This window comes from Engraulis encrasicolus, chromosome 12 (genome assembly GCF_034702125.1).
Source record: "Engraulis encrasicolus isolate BLACKSEA-1 chromosome 12, IST_EnEncr_1.0, whole genome shotgun sequence".
Lineage (NCBI taxonomy): Eukaryota > Metazoa > Chordata > Actinopteri > Clupeiformes > Engraulidae > Engraulis > Engraulis encrasicolus.
The window spans coordinates 23,931,552-23,949,775 of record NC_085868.1 but is presented as its reverse complement, the minus strand read 5'-3'; the positions used below and the strand labels follow the sequence as shown (position 1 = coordinate 23,949,775).

At 44.2% G+C, this 18,224-nt stretch overlaps 1 protein-coding gene across 2 annotated transcripts in view; it reads left to right on the top strand.

Moving 5' to 3' along the window:
• The window catches only part of slc25a12 (solute carrier family 25 member 12), a 44,978-nt gene that overhangs the window by 6,181 nt on the left and 20,573 nt on the right, over window positions 1–18,224 (top strand). For both annotated transcript variants that reach the window (XM_063211799.1, XM_063211800.1), the window contains exons 4-10: window positions 2,529–2,644; window positions 4,374–4,513; window positions 7,804–7,950; window positions 8,333–8,471; window positions 8,621–8,714; window positions 13,351–13,435; window positions 15,346–15,430. In XM_063211799.1, the coding sequence (XP_063067869.1) occupies window positions 2,529–2,644; window positions 4,374–4,513; window positions 7,804–7,950; window positions 8,333–8,471; window positions 8,621–8,714; window positions 13,351–13,435; window positions 15,346–15,430 (806 nt within the window). The remainder of the gene's footprint in view (window positions 1–2,528; window positions 2,645–4,373; window positions 4,514–7,803; window positions 7,951–8,332; window positions 8,472–8,620; window positions 8,715–13,350; window positions 13,436–15,345; window positions 15,431–18,224) is intronic.

The following is an 18,224-nucleotide window of genomic DNA, read 5'->3' as shown; positions in this document are numbered from 1 at the left end:
CACTAGGAGGGCACAGCCTGGCTAACATGCCATCTATCTGTGCCATATAGTGTTATTATCCAATTTAATGGCAGTGTTATTAGCATCGGCATGTAATGGCTAGATATGATTATTGTGGTTCGCAGCCAAGCTACTTTCTAATGTCCTGCGTGTGATTAGATAAACCTTGTGGTGAGTGGGACGGCGGCCAAGTCTTAATGTCATTATGGCCCATTATTGTAGTAGAGTAGACAAAGTCCCATCGCAGAGCAGAGCAGGGTGCCCTGCATAGCCCAGTCTGGATTTATGAAGTTGGTGTGTGACACGAGCAGACACTTAAGGCCTGTAATAAATTACATGCTCCTGTAATACGCCGCACAGGGCCGCCGGCATACCTTTCATTATTTACATGAGGTAAGCTTAGACTTTGTCTTGACGTCTTGAATGAAGTCATTTGTGTTTGGTCAGTGACTTTGAGACTGTGGATCGCACAGACAGGCAGAATATTATGGAAGTGTATGTATGCAAGTATGTTTTGAAAGAACCGTCTTTTTACATGTTAGACAATAGTTGTTTTACAAAGACCAGTGTGGAGATAGCTTGGGAAGTAACAGGGTCCATTCTGCTACTTGTATTTATTTGTAAGGTGCCCTTGGGCTAGCCGTTCAACCCCACTTTACTGCAGGGCCTTCCCCCTGCAAGTCCAATGTACTGATAATTCAATATAAGAAGCTGTTGTTGACTGGAACACAATGTCCACATGAGCCTCACCCCTGACCCTGACTCTGTTCATCATGTGTTTCACATATAGCTTTCTATGTGTAGAATTCTCTAACTGTGGGTGGGTGTGTGTGTTTTGTAACTTTGGTTGCTGCAGTAATATATATACGTCAACATTGTGCTGCAATCTTTAAAGTTCATGACACATGCTGAACTCAAAGGGAACTTGACTGGATGCTAATTTCTAGAAACCATATAAGGAGGAAGATCCCTCTGTTTGATCGAAACGTTGCCGTATGTAAAAATGAAAAAGTATTTTTGGAGTTAATACCCAGTGTGCGGACCGCTTTATCACACTAGAATCCATATAAACTAATAAGAAACGATACTACTGGGGGGCGCTGTGGCGCAGCGCGCTAAACCCCCCACATTTGGGCTTGCTTGCCCACGGGGACCCTGGTTCGTGGACCCTGGGTCATATCCCGATCCCACCCCGTCTCTCTGTCCCACTCGCTTCCTGTCACCATCTCAGACTGTCTTGTCAAATAAAGGCATAAAACCCCCTAAAAATACGTACATAAAAAAAGAAACGATACCACTCTTTGTCACATTATTTAAAAAAAATCCTACCATGTTGGCATGGTTTCCTGTGGTCGGGACGTGACCTCCAGTCGAGTGTGAAACTGGCTAGTGACCCGTGGACACTCTTGGAAGGTGCCAGCTGAACTTGGTTTAATTATGAAGCTCTTTGAGTAAACCGCCAGGCCCTTATCTGAGGCAGTGGGGACTGACTATGGCTGTTGATTACTCAACTGGATCGGAATCTACTCCAGTGAAGGTGAAATCTTTTTGTGAAATAATTTATGCAAGCATTCCAAGTTTTTCTTAGGTTTGTTTCTTTCTTTCTTTGCACATGAACAGATATTATCATTATTTTTGTCTTTTTTACTATTATTTGTACTGTTTTGGTTTGGTTTATTGACTCCCATTTCAAAATGTCTGAAAGCTGTTGAAGACTGTATTTGTATAGGTCAGACCGTCAGACTCAATGACATTGTGAATGGTATCCTTATCAACACTTTACTGTCACGATTTCGTCTTGATTCGGCTTTGATCAACACACTTCCAGTGTACTTCATTGAGCTGCATTTTACCACTCTATGCATTGCTGTTTAGCATTGGTTTTTGCTTGCATTTAATCCATGTTGTCTGAGCCTTAACTTACTTAACATGATGGAGGATTATATTTGAGATGGCTAGAATGACCCTCTTCTTATGATCTTTTTTTTATTTGTACGATTCTCCACAAACCAGTCCAGACCATTTTCAAAAGGTCCACTGGAATACAAATACAAATGTCTTTTTTTAGGATGCATCTCGAAATCAGATAGACCTGACTAAAATAGCTGAGCCGTTTGAAATGTAACAACCATGAAGATTTTTAAAATAACTGTTACTCTAGAAAGTTTTTTAAGGGTACGTTGTACAATGAGTTTCTGACTGAATCACAGTTATAGCAGTCAAACTGACAAGCCATGCATTTGGCAGTACAGTTTAAGCTTTGTTATTGTGTTTTGTTTACAGGAAAGTAGTGTAAGTCGTGTGACCATTTTGGCTCATGTTTGTAACTACCGGTGTGTGTCTGTGTCTGTGTCTGTGTCTGTGTCTGTGTCTGTGTCTGTCTCTGTGTCTGTCTCTGTGTCTGTCTCTGTCTCTCTCTCTCTCTCTCTCTCTCTCTCTCTCTCTCTCTCTCTCTCTCTCTCTCTCTCTCTCTCTCTCTCTCTCTCTCTCTCTCTCTCTCTCTCTCTCTCTCTCTCTCTCTCCCACAGGCTTATTTCTTTTCAGGAGTTCTTGGCCTTCGAGTCTGTGCTGTGTGTACCAGACGCCCTGTTCATAGTGGCCTTTCAGCTCTTTGATAAGACTGGCACTGGAGACATTTCCTTTGGTGAGTCGTGTGTGTGTGCGTGCGTGCGCACGCGTTCGTGTATGTGCATGTAAATGATGCCAGGTTTTATTCACAAGTGCCACTTGCTGTTAAAGGACAATAGCTTGATTGTTATGGAGATTTTGGATTACAACCATAAAACGTGCACACTTGCACTGTACGCGTGCACACACACTCACTCGAATAGACTTGCACTTTCATTCTCGCACATACACAAATGAACAGTTCCTTTGCCTCCATTTGTTGTGCATCCTAATACCCACAAGGCATCAAGCCTCATGTAGCGTTTTCAACAGAGAACCATGCTGCTCCCCCCATGCTGGCTGGAAATGAAGCCTGTATTCATGCCAAATATCAGATTGTTTGGGAACCTAAAATGTGGTTCCCGATGAATTAAAAAAAAAAATGTAAAACAAGCAAATTGTGGCAACAAAGTAGACTTCAGCAGGTTTGTTCAAGTCACATGGTAAAACAAACAGACGGTTTGAGCATGGGTCTTGTGTTCACCGGTGAGTACTTTGGTTCCTAATGTAACTGGTGCGGGAACCAGTACTGACACCCGTTGTGGGGTTCGTTTCTCGAAAGCATCGTGGGGAATTGCATTGCAATCAACTTTAGTTGCCGTTGCAGTCACTTTTCTTTCATCGCAACACTTTTGATAAAATGGAGAACTGGGTGGCGGCAATAAAGCAGCATTAGTCTAACTCATCACGGGTGTCTCTGCTCCTCCTTAAAGTAATGGTGTGACCGGGCGAATGCATCGGCCGCGATGAGATTCAAGGGACAGAGAATTACTTCTGTGCAGCTAGAGCGATTGAAGCGACTACTAGAGTATGTCCGTTAAAAGCACAATGTAAGCATTCCAGCGTTCCCATTGGTTTTGGCGGCTGTCGCTGAACCCGTCATAGCTAATTTGCATAATATTCCCAGGAGTTCAACTACAAACTGTCGCTCTCGTCGCACGAATCGCCTCTAGTCACGCGAATCGCTTTTGTCGCGTGACTCAATACTAAGTTACTTCCATTGCACGCCTCACTCAGGTCGCGGCCGCTGTATTCGGGCGGTTACTCAATTATGGGTCTCTTTTCTCCACCCTTATTACTAGTATTCATTGAGCACCGTGATGTACACAGAATATTTCAGTTTCAAACAGAATATCGTCAGCATTCAAATAAAAACAAGTTCTCTTTACATGTGTGGCACGGCATTTTACAGCCAGAATATTACTGAAACGAAGTGCTTACATGACTGAATACTGCTACCATTCGTGTCACCATAAAATCGAGTATTCCTTTCATGTATTTGTGCTCATTAGGGTTTTTTTTCCTCTAGGATGTGTTTAGGCTTGGGATATGGTTTCTGCTTGACTTAAATTGCGCATGCAACTGTGTGTGAAATTGAATGAGTGTACATACTTGCAAAAGAGCTATCAGAGCGCCTCGCAAGATACTGGAGGTATGATGTAGGTAGGGGGCAGATGGCCAACGGGGATCTCATTAATATTTTCCGCCATTGCTTGACTCTCAATATGGAAATTGGGAACATCGGCCGTCGCCGTTGTTAATATTGCGGCGAACACACACATCTGTGTACCTTGTGTCCTACCTCACACAAAATTGACATAAAATACACATAGCAATGCATTTGTGCTCATGCATCCACGTCCTGCTGCAAGCCTGTTCTGGGCCTTTACTCACTCTGGGTGTCTTTTCACCTCCCCACTCTGCAGAGAATGTGCGCGACATCTTCAGCCAGACCACGGTGCATCACCACATTCCCTTCAACTGGGACGGCGAGTTCATCCACCTGCACTTCGGACATGACCTCAAGAAACGCCTCAACTACCTGGAGTTCACCCAGTTCCTGCAGGTGAGGCTTAAAGGCACGCTATGCAACATTTTCAAGTTAATTGCCCTACTAACCAATCACCTCCTGGCCAACTCGGTTCTGGAAATCAGTCACTCTCCGACCTCTCCCACAGAAAACAAAATGTGGTATGTGTCTGTCCAAATCACTAGAGATTACATTACACCTACATATTTAGATATGTATACATACATATTCAGATATGCATGTTAAATGAATCAGATTGAGATTCAGATACTTGGCACCCTCCTTGGAAGATCAGCAACACTTCCCAACTGACAGTAGCAGTGCTTTAATGAAATCCAACAAAAACCACGTGTCCACAACCTTCTAATTGGAGTTATGTGTAATTCCACAATGTTGGAGAACTGTTTTCTTGCTCTCTTTTTTCCCCTCTTTCTTTTTCTGTTTTCTTTTTTTCACACAACACATTCCTAAAAATGAAAAAGTTATATTTGTTCATGTACGTCATACCTTGGTAGATGCTGAACATAATACCCAGCCTTTTTAAATCATCAGCCTTCGGCTAATTGTAATCTATTTACATATTTGTGTCCATTTATTTGTCTTGACGGACTTGTGTGTATATATGCAGCACAGGAGGTGCGGAATGTCTGCGCAAGTCTTAATGCACGTCAGGACGGTCCGCTCGGGGGAATATCATTGGTTGTGACAGGCGTTCTGACCCCCCGGCCCCTCTCCTGATTGCTCACCTGTCATCTCTAATCACGTCTGATTGGCCGACGTGCACCTGTTTCCTGTTTGTGTTCCAGGAAAAAAGGTTTCAAATTACTTGGCCCGTAGGCCTCTGATAGGAGGGGGTGGGGGTTAGAGAGAGAGAGAGAGAGAGAGAGAGAGAGAGAGAGAGAGAGAGAGAGAGAGAGAGAGAGAGAGAGAGAAGAGAGAGAGAGAGAGAGAGAGAGAGAGAGAGAGAGAGAGAGAGAGAGAGAGAGAGAGAGAGAGAGAGAGAGAGAGAGAGAGAGAGAGAGAGAGAGAGAGAGAGAGAGAGAGAGAGAGAGAGAGAGAGAGAGAGAGAGAGAGAGAGAGAGAGAGAAAAGTGGGGGGGTTATCGTGAAAGCAAGGGATGAGAAAATAAACAAGTGCTAATGTGAAGGGAGGAGCGGGGCTTTGGGTTCTGGTGCGCTTCGTCCAGGTTGCTTAGTGTTTCCCAACAGGGGTGCTACCACCCCCCAGGGGGCGTAAGGGGGCCCTTGATATTATTGCCGCTGAGTCAGGGCGGGGCTTAGTTACCATTGGGGAGGATTGGTCCATTTTATTTTTCAACACTAAGGGGGGCGTTGGATGGCTTATGATGAGGTCATGGAGGCGTTTGTTCAAAAAAGGTTGAGAACCACTGAGGTTGCTGGACCACATGAGAACACTGCTACTCAGAGGGTCTGACAAAGCGAGTGTTATCATGTGGTGGGAGCGTGTGGACTGTGGAGCTGAATGTGTAGTACATGTCAAACAGCTTTGACAGTTCCACATGGACTCCGCATCTGTGGTGCTTATGTGCCTGCAGCTATGGGGCAGGGTTTCCCATGTGATGTTTGTTTTGACACGGTTTTTTTGGGTGTTAACTGCCACACTCCCAATTCAGTTGCGTTGTGCACAGAATAACACAATTGAAAACTGCCTCATCCATGCGTTGCATCTTTTTTTTGCCTGTAAGTTTTCAACCTGCAAGGTGCTTTCATTTAAAATCAGGCCATCCTTTGGAATTATTTTTTGTCTTCAGGTTTTTAGATGGCTACACTGACTTCATGTCATTTGAGTCCCAACTAGCAACAGTTATAAGAGGAAGACAGCGAGCAACATGGCAACAGCAAACAAACTTAAGCAATTATGGAATGCCACAACACATTGCCTGCAAGAATTAGTACCGTAGCCTAAAAAACGGTGACTGAAAACAACACACGACACACACACACACACACACGCACGCACGCACACGCACACACACAAATACAGCCTGAAGATGGCCACATAATACAGTGGAGTTAAACAGTAGAATTTTACCCAAGAACAATCGGTGTGTGGCAACACATTTTCCAGGATGCAATCATGATTTTTGTTTCTAGAAAATTCAAAACATAACATTCATGCAGCCACACGTCCCCGTTTCACAGGTGTGTGTGTGTGTGTCTGTGTGTGTCTGTGTGGGTGTGTGTGTGTGTGTGTGTGTGTCTGATGATCAGTTCACTTGTGACTCTTCAGCACAGCTGGAGGAGCGTTGTTGTGTGACTCATGGTCTTGTGTTTGCCATATTCAAATTTTAGGGAAGGAGTTTGAATATGTTTGATCGTACCATGCCTTTTCCCCCGTGTTGGCCTACTAAGGCAGTGATGGGGACACCTGCATTCATTAGTTCACGCTACAGTGCCACATATTCCAAATGACCTGGTTGAATGATCACTTGGTTGAATTGGATTTGGAACAGGGCTTGACACTGGCACCTGACCAGCCAAATGCTGGTAAAACTTGGCTTTGGCTAGTAGCAGATTCAGTTTCAGTCCCACTAGCCACTTAGACAGGTAACTTACTCGTTGGTGTTACAAGTCACAGTAGTTGCATCACTTTTTTTGTATTTAAATGCAAGAAAAAAACGACAAAACCCTGGCTAGCAGAAAGGATGATTGGCTAGTGACTCAGGAAAACCACTAGCCACAGTGGCCGGTGAGCAAAAATCATGCGGTTGTATTGTTCTTGAACTCGTACTTGACTTGCAAGTACCTTGCCAGTACCTTTTTATTCTGCCATTTCGGAGATCCTGGCTATTCTAATGGTGGCATGTATTTGTAAATGGGTCCTTCTTTGAGCTGGGTTTTATATCGTCATGTAAATATCTGGACTATTTCCAGGTTATTGTTTGCAGAGCTCGGCAAGGCTTTGTAAGCACTGTTAAGAGGATTGTAACTTAACACCTGTGGGAAAAGAAGCAAACATACGAACATACTCCCCAAGAAGAAGTGTGTAATGGGAACTCTGACCAAAGAGAAAAGATATGAGTGAAAATTAGTATCCTTGTGTGCGTGCGTGCGTGCGTGCGTGTGTGTGTGTGCGTGTGTGTGTGTGTGTGTGATGTATAGGATCAAGTAAGGGGAACTCGCACACCTTGTATGCCGATGCAATAGTGTCCTTTTATTGCTTGTTTCGAAAAAAATAAAAAAAAGTACTACCCAAGTGAACAGTGCAAACGTTTCGGTCCCATTCAGACCATCCTCAGCGCAGTGTGTGTGTGATGTTCCATTCAATCTCTGAGACTGAGGTTTGTCCCTGTGCTCTTGCCATAGGAGCTGCAGCTGGAGCATGCCCGGCAGGCGTTTGCCCTTAAGGACAAGGGCAAGACGGGCGTCATCTCCGCCATGGACTTCAGCGACATCATGGTCACCATCAGGCACCACGTGCTCACGCCCTTCGTGGAGGAGAACCTGGTCTCGGTAAGTCAGAGACAAAGTACTTAGAAAACACACTTAAAAAATTGACTCTAGTGTGTTAGACACATTCCCAAGCTGCTACTTGGTATGTCAGATGTCAAATATTTCAATACATTGCTCCAGTCAACCTTGCTCTTCGGTTCTCGTCAATATCTCGCAAAAGAGCATTACCTCAATTGCAGTCAAGATGTTTAAAAGCCACCCAAAAGTCACCTCTATCTAGGATGACCCCAGGAAACGTTCTTGTTTTCTCCACGGACAAGGCAGGCCAACACCGAGGCAAGAGGCTGTAAGCAACGGGAAAAGACAGGAGGAACATGTTTTGGATTGCACCCAGTAACTAAGGTCTTCCTGACACACCTGCTCTTGTTATTTCCCCTCCCAGGCTGCAGGGGGCGGCACCTCCCACGTGGTCAGCTTCTCTTACTTCAACGCCTTCAACTCTCTGCTCAACAACATGGAGCTCATCCGCAAGATCTACAGCACTGCTGCAGGCTCACGCAAGGACACGCTGATCACCAAAGGTACACACACACACACACACACACACACACACACACACACACACACACACACACACACACACACACACACACACACCACGCAAAGCTCCCACAAAGAAACGCTGTTTCACTTGATTCATTTGGGTTTTGTGCTTTTATCCATCCTCCAGAGGAGTTTATCCACGCGGCTAATAAGTTCGGCCAGATCACTCCCATGGAGATCGACATCCTCTACCAGCTGTCTGGCCTTCACTCCCAGACCGGGTAAGAACATTCTCCAGATCAAATTTGGATTTATTGTCAATATCTTCATATCGCCACTTCACATAGTTAAACATAACACCAAAGAGGGTAGAGTAATAAAGAGGATTCAAACACGCCCACCCAATGCAAAAGAGTGTGCTCAAGTTGGGTCTCCTAAGGGGGCGTTGTCCACTCCTTCTTCTTCTCTTTTTGAGGTGTTTGCACAACAAGTGCGCTACCGCCATCTCCAGCGCTAAGGGGAATCCATTTATTCTCAATCTCAGGACTCTGAAGGCCTCCTAAAGGGGCGTTCACCCGACATCACATGGATACCAGAAAAGAACTAGAACAGGGTCTCCGCGGATCCTTAAAAAGTCTTATAAAGTCTTACTTTTAATATATTTTTTTTAAGGTCTTATAAAGCATTATATTTCGCCAATTTTTGGAAGTGTGGTATTATATTTACGTGGGAGGTCTTATATTTCATCTGGGTAGCTTGAATGTAAGAAAAAAGGTCTATTTTTTTGACGCTATAAACCTTATTTAACCGGCGTACGTCCCTTATCAAGATGCGGAAAAGTAGAGGAAACGGATCTGTGTTTGTGGCGCAGCGCAGCCCGCTGGCCACACAGCGGGGGGCAACCGCAGACCTGTGGGCGCAGCGTCTAGCCTACTTGCATGTTCTAGTAGAAACAGTCAAAAAAGTGGTCGAAAAAATATGAACGTGAATCGAGATGGGTAGATAGATGCACGTTCAGTGAAATGTGGCTTGAGGACAAGAAATAAAACGGTTAGCTGCTATCCACAGCAACGTCGGAATATGAAGCTTGATGTTAACTGTGTCGGGAGGACGCATAGCCTAATCAGTCGTTGAGTGTAAGTTTTGAATGTTGTCTATCGTAAGCATGTTAGCCATGCCCTCGCGTTTGGGAAGAAGCGTTTGCTAAATGTAAAGGGTTCATTTCATAAAGTCCATTATGACCGTATTCGAAAATAATTGTTCCTTCATACAATAGCCTACACTTTCAAAATCGCCTCTAGCTACGTGACAGGCTATTTGATGCCTCTGTCAAATGCAAAATGATTTCGTTAACATGATGGCAGCAAGAGGAAGTGAGCGCGAGGCAATACGAAATCGGATGAGTAACTTAACAGAATATGTACGAAGCCAATGATCTGGCGAGGTGCGTAATGTCCAAATCGGTAACCAGATGGGCAACGGTAAACGCGCTAAATGCTTGTTATGGACATGCTGGAAAGCGCTTCCAAGTTGTGCGCTGTTTCTTGCGCACATTCTAGAGAACAACAAACTACAGACAGGCTAAGCTCAAAGTAGAACGCTTGCTTCTGCTACCCGTCTCTGATAAAGCGAGCTGGAGTAGGAGGAACGGCACTCAGAGTAGTCATACATTTAACCCTTTTGACACCAGGTGTCCTCTCTCCTAATAGCAAAGTGCATTCAACTATTTATCCATCAGAAATGATGAATTGTTGAGCCATTTTTAATGTGTACATTTAAAGGCATTTGATGAACATTCATCTGATTTTTCCATAGGCCGTCAAAACATGCGTGGGACCCTCAATTAAATCCCAGTTGTCAGTTAACTGACCATATGCATGCATGGTGTCTGTAGGCCTACAGATCAGTTACACCTTGCTACTGCTTACACTGTGTTTACCCTAGGCTACACTATAAAAGCACAGTAGTCATATAATATTGTTTGTTATGTAAGGGTTAACGTTCGGCGAGAAGGTCGCTACCGTGGAATAGCAGCACGACAGAGAGAATCTTTAGACCCCGACGCGGAGCGGAGGGGTCTTGTTCTCTCTGAAGTGCTGCTATTCCACAAAGCGACCGACTCGCCGAAAGTTAACCCGCTTATTATATGGATATACTTAAATGATTCACACATGCGGGGACATTTCTTTAGACCTATTTAATGTTAAGATTGTTGCTGCGCAAAACAAAACAGTGCCGTTGTGGAACACCGCTAGGCAACAGCTAGGAGGCTAGCCAGGACAACAGGTGTTGCCTATCACAGCAGCTGATTAGAGTGACAAAAGACCGGACACCCTGCGGAGTGATATGAAACATTCGCTGACTTGTGGCTTTAGCAGTGAACGTCTTGTTGCCATTGACAGCGGTAGCCAGGACAACGGGTGCTGTCTATCACAGCAGCTGATTAGAGTCTTGTTGAAAAGTCGCTTTAGCAGTGAAAAGTCTTGTTGCCATTGACAGCGGTCTGTTATAGACCAACCCGTCCGTTATCGAAAAATAACAGACGTCCGAACGTTGGGGAGCCCCGTTGAAATGAATGGAGCATTCGACAGATGACGTCACAACCATATAATAAATATAATTATGTACTAGGCTTACATTTCATTATAGCAATGCAAACTAATAACATTAGCAATATTGCAATGCCTCACCCCGAGCGGTGGTCTTATATTTTATCATCAGAGGTCTTATATTTGTCTTAAAAAGTCTTATATTTGGTGATCCAAAATGTGCAGAAACCCTGTAGAATGACACATCTGTCTATAAGATCTCTGATAACACTATTGAAAGTGCATTGAAATAAGACGTCCAACCTATGCAATTCAATGACTATTTTCTTGTGCATTCCCCCAAATGAGTATGGTGGGTGCCTGATTTTGGTGAAAACAATGCCTGAATGGCTGACTTGGTGAATGTTCACTGGAACGCCAAATGGTATCCTCCTATTAAATCAAATCATTCTATTGACCATGGGTTTTCCTGGTGTTTGAGAATGCACTATATCAGAGCCGGTTCTGACCTCTGTGGGGCCCTAAGCAAAAATATGCCAAGGGGCCCCCCTAACTATTAAAAAAAATCAAGTCAAGTACAAGTACACGCACACGCAAACGCACACACACACACACACGGCACCCCTTCCTATCTCATACTCTTCTCCGCTGATTCGATTGCACTCACGTTTCTCGGGCTAGAAGTCAGCTGATGTTTCTCAACTAGGCAGCTACTACAGCTTTCGAAACAGCAGTAAGACATTGACGGCAAGACATAATTTTCTTGATTATTCCTGTTGATTCGATTACACAGGCGGACTTAAGTTCCCGCGGTAACGCAAGGAACGCTGGTAATGCGCACTGACCAATGATGCACTGACTGACATGGGCAGGAACTCGGCATTGTTGTGAGATTCTCACTCAAGATTCTCACTCCTGTTCCATCCGAAATTAACCACAGAAGAAGGGGTGAACCGCGTAGGCCCTAGGTCTATATACGTGACGGAATCAATAATAAGTTCGTCGTTTTTTAAATTAGCCTATTTTTTATTTTTTTTATTTTTTTTACCTCAACGTAAGTGACGTCATGGGCAACGCGAGGCCCTACGCAGAGAGCGTAGTGAGCGTTATGGGCCCGCCGGCTCTGCACTATATCCATGTGGACGCACTCAAGGGGGTGGAAGGCATTGTCTGGTAGCTTACTTTGTTGTAGAGTGAACTTTTGTTTTGGTTAATTTCGTGCCTAGACAAAACAGTGAAGCGATGATGAGAAATGGGTGAGGGAAAGAGAGGAACTAGGGTTGGGAGATGACTCTGGTAGGATCCGAATGGCATGGGGTGCATTAACACAGTGTGCTATACCATTTTTGGGGACCCAAATGGAGAAAAAGTGTTTTTTGTGTGTGTTTTTTTGCAGTTGCTGCACTGGAAGCTTTCTCTTGTAACATAAAGGGCACTGACCTTCATCTAAGACAATGCTAACTGAACATTTCAGCTCTTTTTATTGCTTTTTTATTTTTGTGGTTTGTCTTTTGGGTGCATTTTACAAGTGGACATTGTAGCGTAAAAGTGGTCAGCTTTCTCTATTGCTGTTATACGGCTTATGTGGTTCCTAGGCCTGACTTCTCACGCCTCACTCTCTTTCTCTCTTTCTCTCTCTCTCTCTCTCTCTCTCTCTCTCCTTTTTTTTTCTCTCTCTCTCTCTTTTCTCTCTCTCTTTTTTTCTCTCTCTCTCTTTTCTCTCTCTATGGCTTACATTTTTAACTCCAGTGATTTCTTGGATTAGATGTATAAGCCAAATATGTCATATACTGTACACAAATACCAACACTTAACCCTTAGAGAGGTAAAAAAAAAAAAAGAGCACAGTTGCAAAAACACAAAGTAAGACAAAATTCAAACAAAGCAAAGAAAAAAGAATCCCAGTCAAGAACTGTATCCTTTTTTATAGATTTTCAGAAAAGCAACACAAAAAGAAGTTATCTATCTGTCACCAGCTCATTCCGTTTTCTGCTGTACGTTGTTCTCCTTTTTCTGCTCCTTCTAGAGCGTTCTCTGTTGTCTTTTTTTGGGGTTCTCTTTGGTTGCCCACTTTAGAGGGCAACATTTTTACTCTGTTTGTCTGTGGTCACAGTCACTGACAGTGAAAGTGGTCAGACTCGGTGAAAAGTCACCACCAGTAAAATATAACCAACCACCCCCACCCAAAAACAAGAAGAACAGAGAAGAGAGAGAGAAGCGGTCCAAAAAAAACTTTAAGAGTGGCAAGAAACTAAATCCTTCCTTACAGTATGCTCTCTGGCCAAGTGTGTTGTGAAGAGTAGCCATGGCAACCAGTGTTAACTCTGCGTGTGCGCGTGCGTGCGTGCGCGTGTGTGTGTGTGTGTAGGCGACTGAACCATGCAGACATTGAGAGGATAGCACCATTAGAGGAGGGCGCTCTGCCTTATCACCTGGCTGAAGTCCAGAGACAGGTAAGCTAGAGGTGTGTGTATGTCTGTGTGTGTGTGTCTACATCTGTATGTTTGTGTGCGTGTGTCTGTGTGTGCATACGCATGTCTATGTAAGCATGTGCTTCTGTGTTTGTTTGTCCTGTCCTCTATTCATGATTACCAAGTGTGGAGGAATGTGACTCGTTCGCAGCCCATAAAAGATGCAAAAAACACAAAGCGGCATCTTTGTGGCATGTTTTTCTATCCCCACATCAGTGGGACAGAGATAAAATGAGATAAAAGTGCTCGCCATACCTGGCACATGGTCAAACCAGCACTGTAAACTGTCCTGGCATACAGACCAGACATACCGTCATGTATGACAAGAGCAGCGTTGTAAACGGGTTAACATCTTAACATCGGACGCATGGCCGTACAGTGTATATGACCAACAGAGCCGCACTGTAAACGGGTTATCTTAACATGGCTGACACACAGACGGACACTCATGGCCATATGTATGTATGTAGTAGTAACAAGTGGCTTCCCATTCAGTTTTCTCACACACACACCACACACACACACCACACACACACCACACACACACCACACACACACACACACACACACACACACACACACACACACACACACACACACACACACACACACACACACACACTTCATCCTTTCAATTTTACTCTTATACACCTACAATGAGATGTAATAAATGAAATCTCAAGCCAAAGCATGTTTACAATTTTTTTAAGACATTGAATGGATGTTAAGGCCTCCTGTGTGCGCTGCTGTGCTACAATTGTGTCAGATTGGGGCACTTAAACCAAGTGTGCAGCACAGAATGGACCTCTTCTGCCATCTCCCTCCATAGAGTAGTGGGAGAGCAGCTTCTCCAAATCCAATAACTGGCTTTCTGTGGCCCAGACAATTGTCCAGCATAGTGTGTGTGTGTGTGCGCGTGTGCGCGTGTGCGCGTGTGTGCGGGCGTGCTTGTGTGCGAATGGTTGAGAATCTTGATTCAGCTGCACACTTTCACAGTGTAAATGTCTGTCTTGTAAAAGTGCTATGCCCCTGTGGCCAGTTTAAATATGTGGTTAGTCTCTCTTTCTCCCCGTTTATTTTACCCTTCCTCCCCACTCTCTCTCTCTGTCCATTTCTCAGGTTCCCTAATGAGTGTTTTTTTCACACTCGTTTTGCTCCCTCTTGTTTCCTCTTTGACTTTGTTAGTTCCATATTCTGAATTTCTGCTCTTTTCAGTTCCTCTCATCCGACTGTGTGCGTCTTTGTATCACTCGTTTGTACCTGTTTCTTGTCTTCCCTCTCCCCCGGCTTCCTTTCTTCCTCTTTTTTTCCATCACGTTTTCTTCCTCTCTTTCACCACACATTCACCCCTCTTTACCTTCCTGTCCCTCTCTGACTGTTTTTCTTATGACCCTCACAAAGTATATTTTACCTCCATATATATTTATTTGTGATGCATTTTATTTTATTTTTTCTATGTGATATGAATTTGTACACTGTTTAAGCCATAAAACGGCCAATGTGTTTAAATGAGCAATTAGCCTTTTTCTTAGCGCCAGGCACCTTTGATTCAATGCTGATCCGCAGTTTTCCACAGCATTCTGTACGAAAGTGCTTGTTGTTAATACCTGCTTCACTTCAACACAAAACTCGTTTGATGTCATGTGCTGATGGGTATCAGACTTAGTGCCTGATGTCGGGCTCGACAGATTTGACAAGAAAAAAAATGATTTCTACATTGAGAGTAAATAATTTTTCTTAAAAAAAAAAACTAATGAAAAAAAAATGCTAAAGATTGAGGCACAGGATCATTTCTTTTTATGTACTACCATGCTGGCGAATAGGCCAAGCAGCCAAACCTATCCTTCTCACCCCTCCTCTGTCTCTCTCTCTCCCCGTGTGTCTCTCTGCAGCAGTCAGCTGGTGAAGGCACGCGGCCAGTGTGGCTACAGGCTGCTGAGTCGGCCTACCGCTTCACCCTGGGCTCCATCGCTGGAGGTAATGCGCCACCACAACCATTACGTTGCATAACACCAACACCAACAGCAACAACAACACACCTCCACTCCCATGACGTTTACAGAGCACAGTTCAGACTCCACAAATCAAATATCAGACCACTAATGCTAACAGCAAACCTTCAGGTTAGTGCAGATCACCCAACTCGCACAACCCACACCACACCTCTCCACTCGACCACATACCACTCTGACGCTCATCGAGTTCCCCACATAAAACAGACCACCAACCTCATCACTACCACACCCCAGATCTGCTGATGCAAACACCACAACACCACTCCACCTTCATTTTTTCCCTAATATTTGTCCTCTTCATCAACCCATTTTATTCATTTTGTTGTTATTAATCTAACTGCAGGCTGTAATACTTAGCCCTGATTATCATCAACTTTCAAATCTCTTCGAGACTTGGTCTGACCAAGAACATAACAATTAACATTTCCTAAATGGCAAGGTTGACCTGCCTCCCTTGGTTTGCTAATGGTCGTTTGCTTCCCGACATAGTAGGATGAGTTCCCGATTTCTGGGGAACGCAGAACAGATATTTGTATTGCTCTTGGCGTGACTAGAAGCAACGCTGAAAGCTAGATTTATGCTTCGTACGCATAGCCTCTGCGTCCGTCCGTCTTCTGTCTGTGCGAGTCCACGCCCCCCTCGCAGAGGCTCTGCGCCCGTCCTCGAGCGCCTCGAAAAAATTCTAACTATCCGTCGGACGGACGCGTAGGACGCAGACAAAAATCGCTATGATTGGTCGTCTCGCAACTTCCTTGTTCTGTTCTTGTGGCAGCGCAATGCCAGTAGTTTGCGAGAGCAGAGCTGTATTCTGTTAAAAACTATATTAATGCCTTGTGTAAATGTGTGTAAATACACGAAGTTACAAGCTAAGTAACAAACTATGCATCAATTGAACAATCGTGGCACAATGCCTGCGGTTTTACTACCGTAGCTTCCTCCACCGAATGTAAACACACATAGAGAATCAACTGTCTTTACATGCTTGCATTTTCTGCTCGTGAAAACAGACTGCAATGTCAAATACAGGTGCTGGTCAACGAATTAGAATAATTTGAAATAGTGCAATCATTAAATTCTTTGAATGCATTTTTTGTGCAGAAAGCAAATCAGGTGTTCACCGCACCTGTCCTACTCGTTAGACTAATCACAGAACTCGTTACCTGTAAAAAAAATTGCTCAGCTGAGCATTCCAAAAGGCCCATTTAGGCCATTTAACTGTGACACTGTTGTTTTATTGAATTAGAATAATGGAGAAACCGTTTCATTGAATTAGAATAAATGCTCGATTTTTTGTTTTCTGTGAAAAGTGTTCACTGTGCAGTAGGGATGCAAATTATCGATTAATTCATTAATCATTAGTTGATAGTCTTATCGATCGACTTACGATTAATTGATAAGCGATGTTTCTCGGAAATAAACTACTAAATCTAAAAAATGTACATAAAATACCACATTTAAATTAATTTTATTTCAATTCTTTAATCCAGAGGTGATTTAAATATTCCCACTATTCACACCCCTCTTCACACACACTCTTCATATGCCCATTTCACCTGGGTCTGTTGTCAGTTGAATTGTCGATTAATTGCGATTAATGTTTTTTTAATCGATTAATGCATTGGTCGATTAAAGTCGATTAATCATTTGCATCCCTACTGTGCAGTATAAAGTCAGGGTTGAGTAGAATTTCTAAGTTGTAAAATCAATCATGGGTAAGCAGCGCAACCTCTCAACCGGAATAGTGGCTCAAATTTAAGCCCTTCGCCAACAAGGCTTGACCCAAACAAAAATTGCTGAGCAGCTCAGCATCAGCCAGTCTTCCGTCTGCAAAGCTTTCAAGAAAAACTGCAGCAAGCGCACCAACTGTTCCGGCGTCCGAAAAACTTCTGCTCGCGACAACAAGCAGCTGAGAAAGATCGCAGTCAGCAACCGGTTCAATCCACTTCCGAGCTCACCGACTTGTGGAACAAGCCGACCGGCGCTGACGTCTCCAGATCAACCACTTACCGTCGTCTGCGCGAACTCGGCTTCAAATCTCACGTTCCAGCAGTAAAACCGATGCTGAACAAGAAACAAATGGAGAAACGGCTGAAGTGGGCCAAAGAACACGGCGAGTGGACTGCTGAAGACTGGCAGAAAGTGGTCTTCAGTAACGAATCACGCTTCTGCATCTCTTTCGGTGACCAAGGTCCTCGTGTCTGGCGTCGTGGTGGCGAAACCTACAACCACGAGTGCGTGAAAAGATCCCTTAAGTTTCCCCAGAGCGTTATGGTCTGGGGATGCATGTCCGCTCGAGGTCTAGGGAAACTGCTTCCTCAAGAAGACTGTCAATGCTGCTGTATATCAAGATGTTCTGGAAACGTTCCTGATTCCGACTGTTGAGGAACAGTTCGGCGAAGAAGACTTCATATTTCAACAGGATCTTGCACCGGCTCATGCGGCAAAGTCGACCAAAGATTGGTTCACTAAAAACAGCTTGAAGTTTTGGCATGGCCGGCCAACTCGCCTGACCTCAATGTCATTGAAAACCTTTGGGCCATCGTCAAGCGGAAAATTTGCGACGGAAAGCCTACTACGCTGGACCAACTGAAGCAGAACATCGCCACTGCCTGGGAAGCTGTGAGTGCGGAAACTTGCGACAAGCTGGTCAAATCGATGCCGCGGAGATTCAGGCAGTCATACAAGCCAAGGGGGCAGCCACAAAATACTGAGAAAGTGATGATTCTAATTATAATAAAAATGATTCTAATTCAATG